Here is a 19,396-nt window from a genome sequence, read left to right as displayed (position 1 = left end):
GGACTTAACAACTACAGCCAATCGTGGTAAAATAAAAAAACATGATTAACAATTTTAATACTGAAGTTAAATGAAGTCAATCGCTTTTTTAATGAACAGATTAAAACGACAGATGATTTTGAAATTAGGAGATTGAAAGGAAATTGGCCTATTTGCATGATTGAAAAGCATTTGTATTTTAAGTTCCTTTCTCTAAAAAAGGGCCTGCACCTTTAGATATATGGGGTTTACGTCATCATTGTTGGTACAGCAATTATTTAATTGTATATTCAACCAATGCATCATCGTGCATATTAAATATTTTTATCCAGTACCGTTCGTGATTTGCTCACCTTCTGCAACACATTGGCATAAAATTCGTGATCATAATATAAAAATAAGCTTTGTATATGCGTATGTCTTGCGTTTGCAAAGTCATATTCGTTGACACCTAGGAATGCCTTGACAAACAATGCCAAAGCCCAAAAATATTAACAAACTATAAAAAAAATTGTAATGTCAAACACTATGAAATTAGGGGGAAAGGTCAAAAGAATTAACCTTTTAACCAGATGAGTAATATGATACCATTATCATTATTATTTGTAATCATTTGATGGATGATAAAATCTATCTAAAAAAAAACAGTACGAAGAAGTCAATATCGCATTCTCAGAAGGGTAGAGTAATAAATATACAATGAGGCTAACTGATGGCCAAAAATATTACTTATTTTTTGTCGGGGGGGGGGGCATGTTTCATCAATAGAATTCGAACAAGACTGGATAAATGTCCTTACAAAGTGTTTTGCGATATATTTTACCCATACAGTCAACTTAGGTCTACATATTCCCTTTTCACCAAAATAGTTTGGTAAAACCATAGAGATTAAGTATATATCTCTATGTGTAAAACATAATGGAGTGCGTTAATTGGTTATAGCTATAGTCCCGTCACCCGGATCTAGTAAGCTCCGGGAACTCTCGCGTCCCTGCTAATAGCTCGTGAATGCCATGAATCAAGCGCATTGTCTGTTCTGGATCGGACCAAACTACTTTTAAAATTTAAGAACAATGTATGTTTTCATTCACAATCAAAGAAAGATGACATCAATTCTTTTCCAGAGTCCACGTTCTCATTTTTTTCCGATAAAAGGATAGAAACAGAGTCCAATTTGGCAAAGAGCGTGACGAGAGGGAAGAGTTAGCAGCCTGAAAGTAGCTCTTACAGTTTGCACATGAGTGAGCATATTGATCTGGTAAAACATCCAAATTAAAATGGTAAGTTTTCCTATTGGTATTTTAGGTTCGAAATCAAGTGGCATGTCTTTTAATGATATTCACAAAATTTGTAGCCTATACCTGCATGTCGTTCACTGTGTTATGTGTCATGTTTTTATTAGAATAATCTCTTCATTCATGCTTCGTGAATGTTAATATGATGTATCCCTTTTTATGGTTTTAGTTCTCAAAATAAAGTCTACCTTAAAAAGTGAATGTAGAACTTTATTCATTATTGTATTTAGGCAGAGAATATAGAAACTCAATTTTTTGTGAACAAGTTCACATCTAGTTACCAATAATGCATATAGCATTTCCATTTATTTAAAAGCAGGATAAAAGAGCATTGTAGATTAAATGCCTTGCTTACGGGCATAGCTGCCGCGGCCGGGTATCGAACCCCGCGGACTTGTTCATGTATAGCCAGGCACCTTAGACCACTTGGCCACGGCACCTTGGCCGTGTTTATTTCTACGATCCGACCAATTTTTGGAGTGACAGAAAGGATCGATTGAGGAGAAAAATAGAATAGAAATAAACCGTTACTCTTGTATTCACTCTATGGTTTCAGTCGTTTTAAAGATAGAATACAATTAATACAGACTATTTTGCGGTTACTGGATAAAGTCATGAATATTCATGTTCCTTTAGATACACTCTAAAAACAAGAAATGTTTGAAAGGTTGGAGGAGTGACAACATTTTCTAAATGTTGCATTTACCACTTTAAATGGTTCTACCCAACAGTTAAAATATTGGATTCAGCTTTATACAAGGTTGGATGTAATTTGGAAAAGGTTGTCACTCCTCCAACCTTTCAAATGTTGATTTAACATTCGCAATTTTTAGAGTATAATATTCATTTTGTGTATATCATGTTCGAAGAGCTTATAGTATCAAATCATCAGCTGCAACAACTCATATGTCCCTGCAGATAAGCCTACCCTTTTTAAGAGTTTATAATTACATAATTCAGATTTGACCATTTTAGGCATTCTGTGTCAATTTGATTAAATCAAAAAACAGTTTTTTCAAATTTGACGGTATAGGCATAACGCTGATTCTGTTGCATAACTTGATATTGTTTAGAATTTTGTTTGCATTGCAGACTCTTCCGATCATGCATGTGACATATTGACGAGTCAATTAACCCTTACATCGGCAAATGACGACTTTACAGCATAAGCAAGCTTTCGTTTTCTGCTGGTGACGGTCCCAAACTCCGCCCCTATATGTGTCAGATTGGGATGACATTACTTTCTTAATTAGATCACCGATAACCTGGTCGCTCGATCGATATAGCTAGTGAGGTTCCAAAAGTTTAAGAATTGGTTTATTATGCGGGCAGACCATACACCAACCTTTAGAATTGGGACACCTTAAAATCCTCTTCAACATTTCATAGGAGTCATTCTGCTTTCCATTATTGGCTCGGAAATCATCACCGGGGCGTTCCATGCAGGTGATATCGCAAACATTTTGACTGCATCTCTCGTACAAATCAGTGCTAAGGTGAACAAGGTATTCAAGACTGAGACAATCAGAGACGTCACTCAATATTTGAAAGATGGGAAGCCCTAACAAACTTGGCGAGTACGGAAAAGACATGTTGGAGTTTGTCGAGCAGCTCTGGAGCGATCTGGAGCAGCATTCACCGGTTCCCGACGTAAAGCCGGGTTTTCTTCTCGAAAGGTTGCCCCAAGAAGCCCCCGAGAAACCCCAACCGTGGAACGACATCATGGCGGATGTCAAAAATATATTTGTTCCTGGGGTAAGAATCGAATAGCTTATTGTTTTTTATACATCTTAAAATGAATTGGTAGATAACGTAATTAATAAATCTGTTGGTAAATGGATGTGTGTCCAGGTGCGGATCGGGGGGGGGGGGCGGAAGATGCGGGCGCACCCCCATAGAATTTCAAGAAAAGAAAAAAAAGGGGAAGGAGAACAAAGAGGGGGAGAGAAAGAGAAACGTAATGGGGCAAGAAGTAACAATATTATTTAATGTTACAATATTATATCATAATTATTATATAAGATATTTCTTCATTACATATAATTTGCTTAGGGCCTATGTGTTCGTCACTCCTGGTGCTCGTATTGACTGTTTAATGAGATAAATCATGTTCAAGGGGATTAATTGGTACTAAAACATCCCGATTTCAAGTCAATATACCCCAAATATATTTCCTCGCACTTCGAGCTTTTATTACTTGATGTAGTGACATATGCTTCTTTTTCATGACTGCTTAAAGTGATTGCCCCCTTTAAGGGCTGAATATAAAACATTTTTAGTCCTGCATAGGTTTGCATTAGCAGATTGGTGAGATGTGTCTGCTCTTCATGAGTTCCTAAAAATCAGTCCTCAAAATGTCCCTTTTTCTGGTCTGAATATCCATTTTCAGCTCGCGCTTTGCGCTGGCATCACTTGTTTAAGAAACCATCATGTTCATGGTTACAAAAAGTGCTTAGAATTTTAAATTTTCACTTTCTTGGAAAATCGAAAAATTTTAGGTCGCGCTCCGCGCTCGCATTAATTGTTTATTCATACCTACCTGTTAAAAAAAGAAAAATACGTGGTGAGAATGCCTAGTTTTCAGTTCGGGATTTCAAAGAATTTCTGCTCGTACTTTCCGCTCACATCAGTTGTTTAGTTAGAAACCATGCATCATGTTCATGGTTACAAAAGGTGCTTAGAATTTTCAGTTTTTATGTTGGAATATTAAAAACAAAAAAAAGTAAGCTCGCATTTTTTTCCTTTAACAAAATGCGTTTTAATTGCTTCTTTTTCAGGTCAGTATATAGAAAATTTATTTAATGACAAACAGTGCTTTAAGAATATTCCGTTGTTTTGCATTCAATTTAGCATTTGGGGATACTGTACATATCTTGCTTGAAAAAAAAAACTTACGATGTACTTTGACCTCCGTCCTTAGGAATATCCCTTCCCATAAAAAAAAAAAACCTTATCGATTTGCCAAAGGCAGGAAATAATTGGAAATGATTGGATTTTTCCAGCCGCACCCCCTCCCCGGTCTTAGTAAAAGCTATAGATCAGCTGCACATTCTTCACGCGTTGTATACTATATCTTGTAGGCAGCCCTATAGACGCCACCAAAAATCTGCACTTGTGACTTCGAAATTGCTCCCCCCCTACAAAATCCTGGATCCGCGCCTGCAGATTGCCTACCCTAAAGCAAGACAAAAAAAAATGAAAATAAGGAATGAAAGAAAGGGAATATTACGCCCGGGGAAAACGAAAACAGAGAATAAAATCATTTCATGCATTTGAAATATTTTACGTGTATATTTATATATTGTGTTTAATATTCAATTCAAATAAAACATTTATTTTCTTCCATTTCAGTACATTTTTTCATAACATAAATTCATACATAAATCAATTTGTTATATAAACAAAATATATATATATCTAATATGTACATATTAGGTTTAAGGAAGAAGGCGTATACCCTAAAAGCTGAGGCTTGTGGCGGGATACGCCTGTAGACAAAAATACAATACACAATACCAAGAAAAAGGGCAGAGAAAAGAAAAAAGAAAACAAAGAAAATGAAAGTGAACAAGAGAGGGAGACGTGAGCGGGGAGGCGGGCATGACTTACGAAATAAAATAGAATGCTCAACAAAATATCAGTGGGGGCAAAGTATAAATGCCGCAACAACAATTTGTCCATGGTTCATGTTAGAAGTCAAAGAAAACGTAAGAAGGGAGAAATATTTATATATATAACGACAGAAGCATTTTTTTCATTTTATATTTAAAGCTGATTGTCGACAAAGATTTTTTTATGTAATCCGGAATTTCATTCCATATTTTTGGGCCAGTATAACGAATGTTGTGTTGGAAGATTATTTTTCTATGTTTGGGAATGAATATTTGATTATTTGAACGGGTATCAAAATGATGTATGTTGGAAACATGTGTAAATGAATCACGAAATTTTTGTGGAATTTGAGAATTTAAACATCTGTAGAGAAAATGACATTGTTGAAGTTTGTTGATGTCTTCTAGTTTCAACAATTTTAGGGAATGAAACAAATTCGTGGTATTTGCTGGTGGTATACTGACGTCTGGAGAAATAATACGTACAATTTTATTTTGAAGGGAACATAATTTTTTAAGATGGGTTTGATATGTGTTAGCCCAGACTAAATTACAGTAATAAAAATATGGCAGGATTAAAGAGCAATACATAGGGTTATAAATAAAAATAAATAAAAATATAAAATAATAAAGGGAGGAGAAGTAAAGAAATGCGAAAGAGACTACAGAATTCGTTACATATAGGAAGTACCAAAATCAAACCATTTATCATCGTTTTTAAAACTATGATAAAAAAATCAATATAACGCTGCATCGCGCCAAAAATTAGCACCCCTTAAAAGTGCAACTCTGGATCCGTATGAGCAGAAATATTTGTAGAAATCCATTAAATGTCCGGTAGATAACCAATGAATGTAGTTGATTCTGACAATATTCGATTTGGCCGAATAAACATAATATTCACCAACTCATTGATGATTTGGCCAATCATTTTTTAAGAGTATACCCTTTTGCCATGTCCTAACATAATCTCCAATTTCTATAACTTATACATGACTTGTGTGAAAGCAAAAAACAAAAACAAAAATCGTGCAAAAAAAATCAATTCCTTTTGGATGATCGTATAACGAAAAGAGTTCAAAGATTTTCCCTTTATAATACACTCGGGGTTTTAACCACTGTTTCTCCTTTGAATAAGAGATTCAAATATGAATAAATGATAGTTATATTTGCCTAGATCATGCATGTAATGAACAATATCGATCATTATTTGACACGTCGTGTTTACATGCTGGTTTCATGTTCCAATTTTAAGACGACTTTGGAAGGTTTTTAGCACTGTATTGCTTATTTCATGAAGGAGTATTGCGCACTCATTTTCTTTTGGGCTTTTTTATTTTTCCAGTGTGATGAAAATTTTGCTCATTTCAAAGTAAATTGTTGCTTATTATCTGACCTTACTGGACAATATGTTTCCCGCATTGGGTAAAACACTGCCCCTAATTAGTTGTACGCATAATTACCCTCGTGGTGGTAAACATTTTACCCAATATCATTTTTACAGTGTAATGTAGTAGAAGGTACGTAACAATAATTTAGAAGTGGTTCCTATCTCACATTTTCTATGGAGTTCAATTTGAGGGTAGTGTATTGGACATGTCAATAAAGCGAAAACGTTTGAAATTCATGTAGTATTAATAAAAAGTTTACACTTTGAAAACGTCCAAGGAATTGAAAAATATACCACATTGGGATATTTTTTTCACAAGTTTTCTTGGGTTTGGGTCTCATCCTTCAAATGAAAGTAAAAATTTTGACAGAATGTCACACTTGAGTAAGCACTGTCCATTTTTGTAAAGCTCGCAGAAATGCTCATATTCACGCTGTGTCAAGGAAAAAGGCGAAAACAAAATGACCGTGCGGTACATTTCTTTTACATTTGTAACCAATTGGAATAAAATAGTAACATTTAAACATTTTGTAACAACTTTGCCACCTGAAATTGTCACTTTATCCCTGGGTATGCACAACCTTTACCGTTTTTGTGCCAGCTGGATGTGAGGACATAACTGAATGTAAACATCAGTTTATTTTAGACATCTCCAGCAGTTTTTCACTAAGTTGTAATCATTTAAAGTGGGTTTACATTTCATATTTTATTCAATACTTGTTTCTCCACATTTCTCCCAGTCCCAAGCTGGACAATAATTAACACAAAGAAAATAAAGCCTAAGACATTTCCGTGTAAAGCAGATATCATCGCGAGGGCCTCGGTGTGTGGGGAGGAGGGGGCGCAATGGCGCTCTATGAAGTGTATTGGGCAAGGAAACAAATTATAAAGATGAAATATATCTCCAAAGCAATCTTCCTGGCTAAAGTCCGTGTGTTTTTAATCATTAACGTCTACTTTCATTCATACAACTATTTCCAAGTTCTGCGCAAATCATTTTTTTACGAACTTTTGAAAAGTAAGTTGTGCTCACTCAAGCGGAAAGATTTTTCGACATGCAGTTGTATAGTCATTTGCTTAAAAACATCACGGGATTATGTAGATAGGGTAACAAGATCAGGGGCAAACGCGTGATGGGATGTGTGACTAATATGCAGCTATACATAGTTCTAATGTTTTTTATATTTCTGCGATATGGAGATTGGAGAAAAATTTAACGGAATTGACGAAACTTTACGGAAGCGATGGGGGGCAAACAAGATGCAGTAAAAACATAAATAGCCCAAACCAAGCAAAAAATCCATTAAAACAAGACCGTGCAGCTTAGCAAAAAAAGGATATCCCTTACAAGCAACAGGTGCATATATTATGATCATAATTATGTTAAAACAGAATTTGCTAATAAAAAACGATTTTTTTTTGCTCTGTATCACCGAAGAGCTTTGTAATTATGATTATAATTTTATGCGGGCATGCCAGGATCGGATGACCGGGGTAATGATAATGGACGTTTTGACGAATTAAGCGCTATATAAAAGTGGATCATTACAACACCAGAGAACACAGCATATATTCAGGGCCCTTGAGGCGACTTTTTTATTGGGGTGCTGATAAAGATTTGAAAAGGAAAATATTGCAAATGGAGCTCAATTTGGTCCAGAGAAATTTGAAAAACCAAAAAAAAAAATCACGATAATATATTTTTAAAAGGTTCACTACAACATCAAGGCCATTTTGGTTATATTTTCCCCTTATTTACACATCTTCCAGAATACCTAGGATACTGCCTTTGGAGAGTAATACACAACACCTCAAAGATTTTTTTTGTGGGGGGTGCGGCTTTAGCACTCCCGCTTCCTATGGCCATGCATGTATTGTACTGCTCAGAAAATGGAAACTGGTACTGGTAGTATGAATCTATCGGCGTGATGTTCAACTATGGGCTAAGAGTGCGACTTGGGTTTACTCGGGGGTTTACCCCCCCCCCTCCCTTCCTCATCTGCTGAGACAAATACATTCAACATTTGTATTTTGACATTTCAAAACTATCTATTCTTAACTTTTTATGCGTTTTACCGTATAGATGACACAATTCCACAACCCAAACTTTCACGCCTATTTCGAGGCAGGGACTTCGGCGGCTTCAGTGGTTGGCGACATGCTTGCGAATAGTCTGGCTACTCCTACGTTTAGCTGGGTAAGACATCCATTCTCACACAGAAGGTATTTTGATGAGGGACAAGATTAATGAGACTTAATTTTGCCATCTCTTATTGATACTCCTTTTCCTTTTTTCCATTTCCCTTCTTTTTATCGTCTTCTTCGCCTTACCTTCATTTTGATTATCCTTTCCCCTTTTCGCTATTTGAAAAAAAACATAGGTGGCTCTTGCCCCTATTCACTCTCTGATGAAATAGAAAGATGGGAGATGCATATTGCATGGCGAAAATTCGCTACAATAATGCTTTCAAATTTTGTAGATTTCTACCCCTCCTTTTTTTCTTGTATAAGCCAACACGCATATCAAAACAATTTGATCAGAGTGGATTTTCCAATATAAGTACTCTTCAGCTCTAGAATTGTGTAATTCTGATTATTTCAAAATGAAAATTTAATATTGAAGAAATGGCAGTTTTTGTTCATGCATTATGATGATTATAAAGACGATGGATGAATAGAAGCCGTCTTGTTCATACGTTGTTGTAAATTAGTTTAAAAGAAGAGATGTCAAGAACATCTTACGGAAGATGTGTAAGAGAGAACGTTTCATATTACTAAGTTTTCTTGTCTCCATCCTCCAGAAATGTTTTCTTATTGCTCATTAAAAACATTGATAATACCTAATGCATCCAGTTTATATAAAGATGTAGTAATAAAGAAAGTCATTTCAAAACAACATTACTGTTATAATTAATCAATCGAATATTGTGACTAACTAAAGTTGACGTGTTTTATAATGTAAACAAATATATATACTGTATATATGATTATTGGGAGTAGAATGCTTGTATAAAGACGAGAAAAGGCTAGCGAATGGAGGGTGCATGAGGTAAAAGAGAAAGAGTTGAAAGCGAGAGAGAGGGAGAGGGAGAGAGAAATTGAAAAGAGGGGGAGAGAGGGGTGCAAAAAAAGTAAAGAGAGGAGAGAAATTAAGACAAATGTGATTATCTTGTATTCACTTAGCAATCAGGACCTGCCTCCACAGAGCTTGAGATGAGAATGATGGACTGGTTTGGAAAGATGCTTAATCTACCGGATGAATTCATATTCAGCTCGGAAAAGAATACCGGTGGTGGTGTTATTCAGGTGGGTGTAGATGGGAAAGGACCATCATAACTGTTCTTTTTTTTCTTCCTATTTTGTCCTACTTATTCGCTGGTCATCTACTTCAGCAGCGTCAAATTTTTACCTTTATAGACAGTATTTGTTGTGTTTTTTCTTGAACAGTAACTACTTATTTAAGATCAGCTTTGAAAATATGGCTCGTCGGCCAGAAATGTAACTTTCTTCCAATTATTCATCCACTGCTATATCCCCAGATCAGAAGGGCGTTTTTCCAGAAGCTTTCTTTTTCATTTAAAGCTTATGTGATCGCATTTTTTGTAGGGGCTGAAACGTTTTGAAATTGACCACTAAAATCCAAGCTTGTTCTTCATGAACTGAACCAAGAAAAGACCCAATCATAAATTTGTAGACATAATTACAAATATGTCAAACTTTGAAATATTGATGTGCATATACGTATTAAAAATACCATGCATTTATTCTAACCATCGCAGGAGAGTAACACGGGCGCGTTAACATTGATGTTTACAGCAGCCAAGATGAGACTGCTCCGCCAACTCCGTGGGAACGATCTTGACATTAACCCATATGACGTCACGTCGAAACTCGTCGTCTTTACCAGTGACCAGGTATCGGATTATCGTTCTTATACCATAATTTTGATGGAATTTTATGTAATATCATGATTATCCTTATAAACTTGAATGGAGTAAAATTACGTAAAGGGAGAAAGGAAACATCTTAAAGAACATGAAGAAATGTCAATCGTAAAATGACCTTTTAATGGTTTAACGTTTAACTCTACATTCATTTGAATCAGGATTTTTTTAAAATGTCGTTTAACCGTTTGACCTTGTCATATACACGTTGCAGTATAATGAAAGCAATGTGGTGGATTCTTCAGGGGAAGGGGTGGGTAGTAAGTGTTATTCAATTGACACTTCGACGAGCAATTCTTACAAAATTTTAAAAGAAATGGCACCCAGGAATATAATAACGTCTCCAGAAAATAAATCTGTTCTGTTACATTTACAGGTATATTATAATTATTATCAACTCGTTAACACCACTATACACGTTAAATAACACTACCAGTATAATACTGGTAGTGTTATTTAACGAGTAGTGATGTTAACGAGTTGGTAATTAAGCACCTTTCGAATTCGTTTTAGGTGTTATAGTTTCTCCCGGTTCATTGCCCTTCTTCTGATATAAAACGATAAATGAGGCATGCATATCGTACAGAGTTTTCTTCTTAAAGATACCGGTGTATACTGATGACATACTTATTGCTTATTAGATAATATTACTGAACATTTTTAGTAATGCTGGCAGTAAATAAAAACAATTTTGCCACTTTTTTGATAGCTATTTAATAACAGTAATAATAATAATAATAGGCATATATACAGCGCCATCTATCTATAAATTTTCTATTCCGAGGCGCATTGTTTATTATTATTACCCCGGCTTTAGCTCGAGCTTCCTTTCAGCGCTCAGTGCATTCAAGGAATTGATCCTGCCGGGTACCCATTCAAATCACCTGGGTTGAGTTCAGCACAATGTGGATACATTTCTTGCTGAAGGAAATTACGCCATGGCTGGGATTCGAACCCACGACCCTCTGTTTCAAAGTCAGAAGACTTATCCACTGGGCCACAACGCTTGATAACTTGATAGCTATTTGATATTTTGTTTACAAACAGTATATAAGCCTACTGAAGGAGGCATTGCTCTTTAAAAGCGTATAAGGTCTGGCATGCCTGATCACCCAAAATTACTAATTAGTCGAGTAACTTGATTTAAAGAAAAAAAGAGAAAAGATATGAAGTTGGTTAGTTTAAATGAAATAATACCAGGAAAAAAATTCATAGCGGAACATGTGATTTTGATAGGGCAAGGGATAGGGTTTCGATATGAAAAAAAATATTGTGTACGGCCTCTGCATAAAAAAGGAAGAGATATGAAAGAGAATGGTATTCATGCCCATGTAACTTTTAATTACCCCTATCCTACCCCCTCCCTCTCCCTCCCCACTATAAAATGCATGGGTGCTAGCCCTGGAATTACTTTGATCGAATGTTCATTATTATATAACCTTAATTAATTAATGCCCATTGTCTATTTTCATTCCTATATAGGCTCATGTGTCAGTCCAGCGCGTGGGGACAGTGACGGGGATCCGGGTTCGTACTTTGCAGACAGATGAAAAGGGATCCCTGCGAGGAGAAACATTAAAAGAGGCCATAAAACAAGCGGAAAATGAGGGCCTCTTTCCTTTGCTGGTACTTACTAATTTCCAACTATCATAGTGGAAATTCACCATGTTCACCCTGACCAAAAGTGTATCGATCGTAAAACTAGTATAAAATATATTTAAAGATATTGGTGAAGGTTTAGCGTCGCACCCGCACAGTTGCCCCAGAGGGGGCACTCACATATTATTGGTGGTACGGGGACGTGCCGCTTTGATGACCCCCTTTTTCAGACCCAATTTTCAGTTCTCTAGATACTCCGAGTGACAAAAGTTCAGTTCAGAAGCCGCCCAGCCCCGCTCGCAAAACCCCCGTTACGAGACATCTCAGTTCTCCAGCTCTACAAAAATTGTCCAGCGCGAGCACCGCATGCGAGAGATGCACATATGTCTTCGCAACTTCCTACATAATAACTAGCCGTCCCGTATAGACCCTGGTTTTCACACCGCTCGGTATATATTTAGTTCCCAAGACCCCGTATTTTACCCTTTTCGCCTTTTCGTCAGTTCCTTAGACCCCCATTTCAGAGTTTCGTGAGGCACGTCCCCATCAAAAAATAATTTGAGTGCCCCCCGGGACAGTTGCACGTATAAGCACCTCCTACATTATTGGGGTTTCGCGCCGATAGATTTTACCACCAGTACCATTTTTCTGAAAAAAATACATACATGGTGAATGCAAGCTTCACCAATTGGTGAAGGAAAATCAATCAAAGATTTAAAAAGTTGATGAGAAGTTTTGATTTGTGACGTAACATACGAGCAGTATTTCGAATTGGAAACAAATCAACGAAATGTCTTTTTCTCAAAATGTTGGAATAGAAATGGTTTTCATTGTACCTCTGAATATATCAACAGACAAATCATATCACACCCGATCCTGAAAGAAAAATATGTCTTAGTCATCATGAACCATAATTTGAAATTTACACAGCAAAAACTGTGGTGTTAACCGGTGTACGTAGAGGACCACACCAGTTATTTTACACCGTCGGTGTTGAATTGGTGGTGTTAGTTTTACACCTATAGGTGTTATTACAATACCTATGGTTGTTACATTTACACTCTTTGGTGTTATGTTCAATCTCTAGGGTGTTATTTCAACACCTCAGGGTGTGGTCCTCTATTAACACCAATTGGTGTCAGTTTTAACACCACAGTTTTTACAGTGTATGCATGTTACATTACATAACATAATTGGCGCAGCTGCTCGTATATCGGACGTCACAAAACAAAACTTTTGAATTTCAACAACTATCTTTATAAATTATATATTATGGATTTTTCTCAAGCCTTCATCAATATTTTTTTTCTGTTTTTTTTACAACACACTTTTCTTCAGGGTGAACTTTGTCATTAAGAAAAGAGCGAAGACTGGTCTGATCACTCAGTGTAACGTTCACATCATGTAGACAGTGCAGTGTCCCCTTACAAAAAAAAGTGACATTTTCCAGTTACCCTTTCCGGGAGTCACAAATTTTCTTTTAAAACTGCAGATGTTCTCTCAAAGTCACTCCCCATATGGATTCACAAGTTTAGTTTTTAATTGCAAGTTCAATGCTGTTCTTTTTTTGATAACCAAACATCTGTTATATCTTTGTATCTTTCTCTAATTACAATAACTATTTTTTCTCATGCTGAGACAGGTCTGTGCAACAAGCGGTACTACTTCGACGTGTGCTTTCGATAACTTGCAAGAAATCGGAGAAATATGTAAGGTTTATATTTTTTTACATTAGTGTTAGCTTCTCAATATTTTATTGTATGTTTTGATGAACACTCTCCAGCAATTATATTTTCAATTCATTTCTAAATGCGATTGAATAATACATGCAGCTCTAACCATATAAGGAAATTAACGCCTTGCACCGGGGTCTTGCACCAAGTTAAATAAGTCACATTTGAGTAAAAAATATCGATATTAGTCGACAATACTTTTCAGGCACAATTTATTTCATATTTCAACTCCACGTCTCCGATCTTCTACTGCTCAACTTCGAATATCTCTAGGACCCTGCACTTTTACCCGTTATGGCGATCGTGCTTTTTCTGCTCTTGCCCCTAAACTCTGGAACAATCTCCCCATCTCCATCCGTAATGCATCATCCACTGTCGAATCTTTCAAAACACTCTTCAAATCTTACCTCATTAATCAGTCCTCTTAATTCCATATCCTGTTCTCTCTCACTGTATTTTGCTACTTCTTTTTTTTTCTTTCCAATGCGCTTAGAAACTGTTGTATTAAGCGCTATATAAATGTTAATAATAATTATCTTATTGTTTTTCGGATTTGTGTTACATTTTTCAGGTCAAAGCAAAGAAGTTTGGCTTCATGTTGACGCAGCATATGCAGGTAGCTTTTGCGTTTGCCCAGAATTTAGGCCTCTTATCAATGGCGTACAGGTAGGTTGAGAGACTTATAAACTGTCATAAAAAATGACGTGCTGGTGGGGCCGACAACATTAAAAAGTGTGTGAGGGGGGGGGTAAAAATTATATTGCACTTTCTTAACATTATAGTTTACATCGACTGTTCTTCAATATAACTGACTACTTTTATTTTTACATGTCATTTTCCCAAATAAAAATCAATAATTCATTGAAAGATTGTATTTCCCTCAAAATATTGCAACCTAGGCCTATTAAAAACTCAATATTGCATTTTATTGTCTCGTGAGTCATATCACTACACTGTTCTTGTATCAGATTTAATTTCTAATTTAGTACAGAAGGAAGGGTGTGCAAGGGGGTACTATCTGTACAGTCTATGCTTTACCTCGTGCGTCGAAGTCATTAGCGGATCCAGGGGCGGGGGAGGGGCACATCAGGGCCCGTGCCGCCGCCTCCTTTTTTTATTGCTAGTCAAATTTTACGTCAAAATGACCTTCATTCTTTAGTGAAAACCTTTCTTTTTCCCTTGCTTTTCAAATATTCCTGGGAAAATGTGCCCCCCCCCCTTGGAAAATCTTGGATCCGCCCTTGATCGACGTACCCATATTTAATGATCGTTTTAGAACATAAAAGACATCTGGTGAACGAAAACATTTATAGACCAACGAAACATTGCAAGAACATACATAACTAATTGTTTAAAATAAAACACTATACCCAATCGACGGTTCTGACAAAAGACGTTCATTCATTCTAATCAGAGTGAAAAAAGAGAATATTTTAACTTTGGCAGTAACCCACACATGCATAACAAATATTAATTATCCCCAAAGACATATATCTTCAAAATATCAAATAAATTTGGATAAGACGATTTAAGTCACATTCAAAGTTCTACATTCAGTCGAATTCAAATCCTTCCCTTTATCCTCATGTCTGTGTCTTTATCACAATCTCTTTCTCTCTCTCTCCGCCCCTTCTATCACTTTCTCTTACCCCCCCTCTCTTTCTCTCTTTCTCTTCTTCTTCTTCTCTCTTATCCTTTCTGATCCAGTACGTCGATTCTATATGCATCGGACCGCAGAAGGCCATGAGGGTCCATCTACCCTACTGTGGGCTGTGGGTTCGAGACCGCTATGCGATGGAACGTACGTTTGATGATGATCCTATTTACCTCAAACACAACTACCAGAACAAGGCCGTCGATTATAAGGTACACGATTCCTTCCTACATCTTCATGGTGTATGTAAGGGGGTGTGTCCAGTATAGCCGGCGGCACCATAATTTTTAAACAAGGGGGTGGACAAAATAAAATGTTGGGGCAATTATGATCGGACAAGGAAAAAAAATGCATTTCGATATTTCTTTTTAGTTTTGAAGAGTGAAAGAGGATAAGTCAGAGCACGCTTGACTGTAATGTTTGATGTCTCTGACAGCACACACCAACTATTTACATATTACTCTACATTATTTTTTTTGGATAATTCAAAAGTTTCTTAGAGGTGACACCCCCTCCCCCTCCTTCTTTGGTGTCGCCAAATGGCATTGTGCATGAGGGATGGCGAAAATGGCATTGCGCTACTTAGTTGCAATTAAGAAATTTTTCTCTCTTTGTGGTCTTGATCTTTCGGAAATGACATCAGGGTTGTTTGGTAGTCTGCAGGCACAGACCCTCATTGGAACTTTGATCAACAAGTGTGCCTCCACGCAAAGACTAGCACATACAAAACTTGCTGTTCCAAGAGCCTTCAGTACACAAGGCATGAGTAGGCTTTACATTCAGACCCTTAACTCGAGCGAAGGGTTTGCCCAGCAGACTAGTTGTTTGGCGCGATATAGAATTTTCGCAACTATACTACACAGATGCTTTCTGGAACGCAGAGAATCTTTTATCAAACGCCCTTCATGACAAAGCAGTCAGTCTTTTTTCGAAACTCTCTAAATCGAAGCAGCAGTGGCATCGGTGACTGGACAAACGACATTATTTGCAATTTTTCATTAGCTTCGAAACATAGGACGATCTCCTGTCTCGGTTGGCCAATTGTCGACAAAGACCTCTGAGGAGTTCATTGTGATTTGACGGGTACTGTCAATAGATTTACTATGCTGTATAGAATCCGTCCCCGCGCAATTGCGAAAACTCGCTATTGTATATACTTACATTCATTCTTTTTTATTTGTAGAACTGGTCCCTCTACCTTACCCGTCCATGCAGACCTCTTAAGATGTGGTTTGTCTTGAGACTACTGGGGATTGAGGAACTTCAGAAGCACTTGAGAAAGGTATGTATGGCAAATACAGCGGATAAAGAGTCAGACCTTACGGGGTCCTAATTTTGTCTCAGGAGAAATTCGACAAGCCCCCCAAAAAAATGCATTCCATGATGATGCAACATGGGAAAGTTTGGGGTGCGCCCGCACTTCCGCCACCCCCTGGATACGCGCATGGGCTAAACTTAAATTCTCTATTTTTTGCGAACACCTTGTTTTTGCACCCGATGCCACGTAAATTTCAATATAGGCCTATTTTTATTTTCACCACTTTTACTTCATTTCATTTGTAACCCCGCTTTTATTGACTGACTGCTTATGTTTTTCAGCAAGTCCGTCTTGCGCACGAGTTTGAGGCTCTTGTCAGAAGCGATGATCGTTTCGAAATCGTAGCCGATGTCATCCTCGGATTGGTGTGTTTCCGGCTGAAGGTAAATTACTTATTGTCAATACTAATAAGGAAATTAAGATGATTAAACATATTAAATAAGTAGTAATTTGATTGATTGTTTGATTGATTGTAACAACTAATACAGAAAAGGTCGTCTAATTCATTGATAGCATAGTAACCAATGAAAGTCGAGATAACTTTATTGCTATTGGATAGTGGCATTGGTGAGAACCCTTCACTATCACAGTAGCGTACCCATCATCATCATTATCATTATTATCTAATTTTTTATCATCATTAGAATTATTGTCATCAGAAACATCATAGTCATCATATTCATCATCATCCTCATCATCGTATAGTCGTTTAATAACTGTTTACCACCATTACTAGAATTAAAACCGCTAATACAATCATCATCATCATTAACATCAATACCCATAACACATATTCATCATCATCTCAATCGCCCTATACCATTTTTACTATAAAAATAACATAATCGTAATTTCAGCATATTTATCCCTAATTATCACAAACTTAAGGTAAATAATATTGCCGTCATTTCCATCACCCCACCATTATCACTATCAACAACGTCATCACCAATCTAATTCAGAGTCATTGAAAACGCGTCTTCATTTATTTTGTAATTAGGGACCAGACGAACTAAGCAAACGCCTTTTAGAGATGGTCAACGATCAGGGAAAGATCTTCATCAATTTCACCGAATACAAGGGCCGATACGTCATACGGTTTCCGATCTGCAGCGCAGCGGCCGAATCAAGGCACATGACTTTTGCTTGGAGTATCATCGCCGACGCCGCCAACGAGGTACAGAGTGAGCACGATCAAGAGGGATTGCTGTTGATCAATGAACAAGCTAGTGAACTGATTATATCCAAAGATGAGTTACGGGAATACAAGAAAAACGGATGCATCAATGGACATTTTCTGCAAATACGTTAACGAGATTACATTCCTGACAATTTCTGAGGAAAATCATGAATTTGATCAATAATTTCCATTTACTTGATTTCTTCAAAGTTTCGTGGAATATCAAAAATCTATTCTTTTATTCCTCTTTACTTGATTTATTCAAATTTTCGTGGAGTATCAAATACTTATTGTTCTGATAGAATTTGACTTTATTCATGTTTTTAACTATAGGCTGAAAATGTTTTTTTTTTTAAATACCTTTAATGTCGTTCGCGTTGTAAGTGCGCAACTCGTTTCTGGAATACTTCCCAAGGGAGTGGAGATTACGCATACGGTGTATGCGGGATCGCCAGAATCTATAGTGATCAGGAAATTCTGTAAAACGTTTGGATAACTTCTTTCCTACGTGATACGCGCTCTATGGAAAACGGAATATTATAAAGGACCCATACCGATTCTCTAATATTCCCTTCTTTAAATAAACGATTTATTCGAACTTTGCATCAAACTATTTTGTTCCATTGGATCAGTGTACAGTCAAATCTTTTCACACCGCTGATATTACCATGTTCATGCAATTAAGATGATAAAAATGATGTGTGTAATTAAAATTAACAAGAACTGTGTAAAGATTTAATGAAGATGCTTGTAGATGCGCAAAGGGCATATTTATATGTTTTATACTTTACAATATCTTACAATAAGGCAGCCTCTTTATTTTTGCTCTATAGTTGCTGGCATTCGAGAGTATGTTTTCTAGATTTAAAATAACAAAAAAAAACAGCACTTTATGTCCTGAGTTGCATATGGCCGTGAATTTTTAAATGTTTAAAACTAAAACCTTATAATAATAATAATTAATATTGAGATTAAGACATGGAACAATTTACCCAACAAAGTTCTGAAATCTCATTTGAACACTAAGTTTAGTAAAGTTTGGCTATTTCATTTCAGGGGACTCAGTCGCAGGGGTTGGGAGAGAAGGTCCCAGGATTTTTTTTTTATTCGAACCGGTTTCATTGTTCATTGTTGTAATGCCAACATGTTACGAACCCTGGCGAAATACCAAATTCGATCGCTACGTTCGCAAGCATTTTACCGCTTAGTGTGAGAAACTAAATCCTAAAATCTAATTCGATTAAAAACTAATAGAAGGAATTTTCTGCTTATCAAATTGACCATTCAAATTATCATGATGTATACTTATAGCGCCAAAAATATGTATTTTTTTCTGTTTGATGTTATATAAATGTAAAATGACAGACTTCATTACGTGATTAAATAATTAATAATGTATGTATTTCAAAATTAAAAGAGAAAGAGAACTATTCGCTTGATAGTCTTCAAATCGGATTGGACGGGAAACATTAGCTTGATATTTTGATCGGGGCAGTTGGTGAACGAGAGGCGGGAAGGGCCGAGAGACGGGGTTTCAAATACGACTGGACAATCACGAATCTTTGGCCTGATGACTAATGTGTCAATAGATTGATTATGGATATTGGCGATTAAAATCCTGCTTTTGTGTAATGCTTATCTAGCTTGTACTTTCTTGACAAATAAAACCTTCCAATACCAGTATACAAACAGA

The 19,396-nt window shown here is 36.5% G+C and overlaps 1 protein-coding gene across 3 annotated transcripts; it reads left to right on the top strand.

Annotated features, from left to right (window-relative positions):
- The first annotated feature begins 1,150 nt into the window (after nucleotides 1-1,150).
- On the top strand, nucleotides 1,151-19,396 carry LOC121408386 (aromatic-L-amino-acid decarboxylase-like). 3 transcript variants are annotated; one of them, XM_041599847.1, is made up of 12 exons: nucleotides 1,155-1,259; nucleotides 2,764-3,029; nucleotides 8,359-8,472; nucleotides 9,459-9,581; nucleotides 10,055-10,189; nucleotides 11,702-11,845; nucleotides 13,461-13,527; nucleotides 14,123-14,217; nucleotides 15,259-15,417; nucleotides 16,389-16,487; nucleotides 16,805-16,906; nucleotides 17,524-19,396. In XM_041599847.1, exons 2-12 carry the CDS (start codon nucleotides 2,826-2,828, stop codon nucleotides 17,833-17,835), a joined length of 1,554 nt encoding a protein of 517 aa, XP_041455781.1. In that variant the 5' UTR covers nucleotides 1,155-1,259; nucleotides 2,764-2,825; the 3' UTR covers nucleotides 17,836-19,396. The 3 variants fall into 3 exon arrangements, with proteins under 3 accessions (XP_041455782.1, XP_041455781.1, XP_041455780.1); XM_041599846.1 differs by having other exon boundaries at nucleotides 2,367-3,029; XM_041599848.1 differs by lacking the exon at nucleotides 2,764-3,029 and having other exon boundaries at nucleotides 1,151-1,259.

Source organism: Lytechinus variegatus, chromosome 2 (assembly GCF_018143015.1).
Source record: "Lytechinus variegatus isolate NC3 chromosome 2, Lvar_3.0, whole genome shotgun sequence".
Classification (NCBI taxonomy): Eukaryota; Metazoa; Echinodermata; class Echinoidea; order Temnopleuroida; family Toxopneustidae; genus Lytechinus; species Lytechinus variegatus.
Note: the sequence above shows the minus strand (reverse complement) of the source record. Positions and strands in the feature narration are given on the sequence as shown.

Coding starts and splice junctions, on each gene's coding strand:
- LOC121408386 (XM_041599847.1), top strand. CDS start 2,826: ATGGGAAGCCCTAACAAACTTGGCGAGTACGGAAAAGACATGTTGGAG. Junction 9,582..10,054: donor CCGGTGGTGGTGTTATTCAG/GTGGGTGTAGAT, acceptor TAACCATCGCAG/GAGAGTAACACGGGCGCGTT. Junction 14,218..15,258: donor CTCTTATCAATGGCGTACAG/GTAGGTTGAGAG, acceptor TTTCTGATCCAG/TACGTCGATTCTATATGCAT.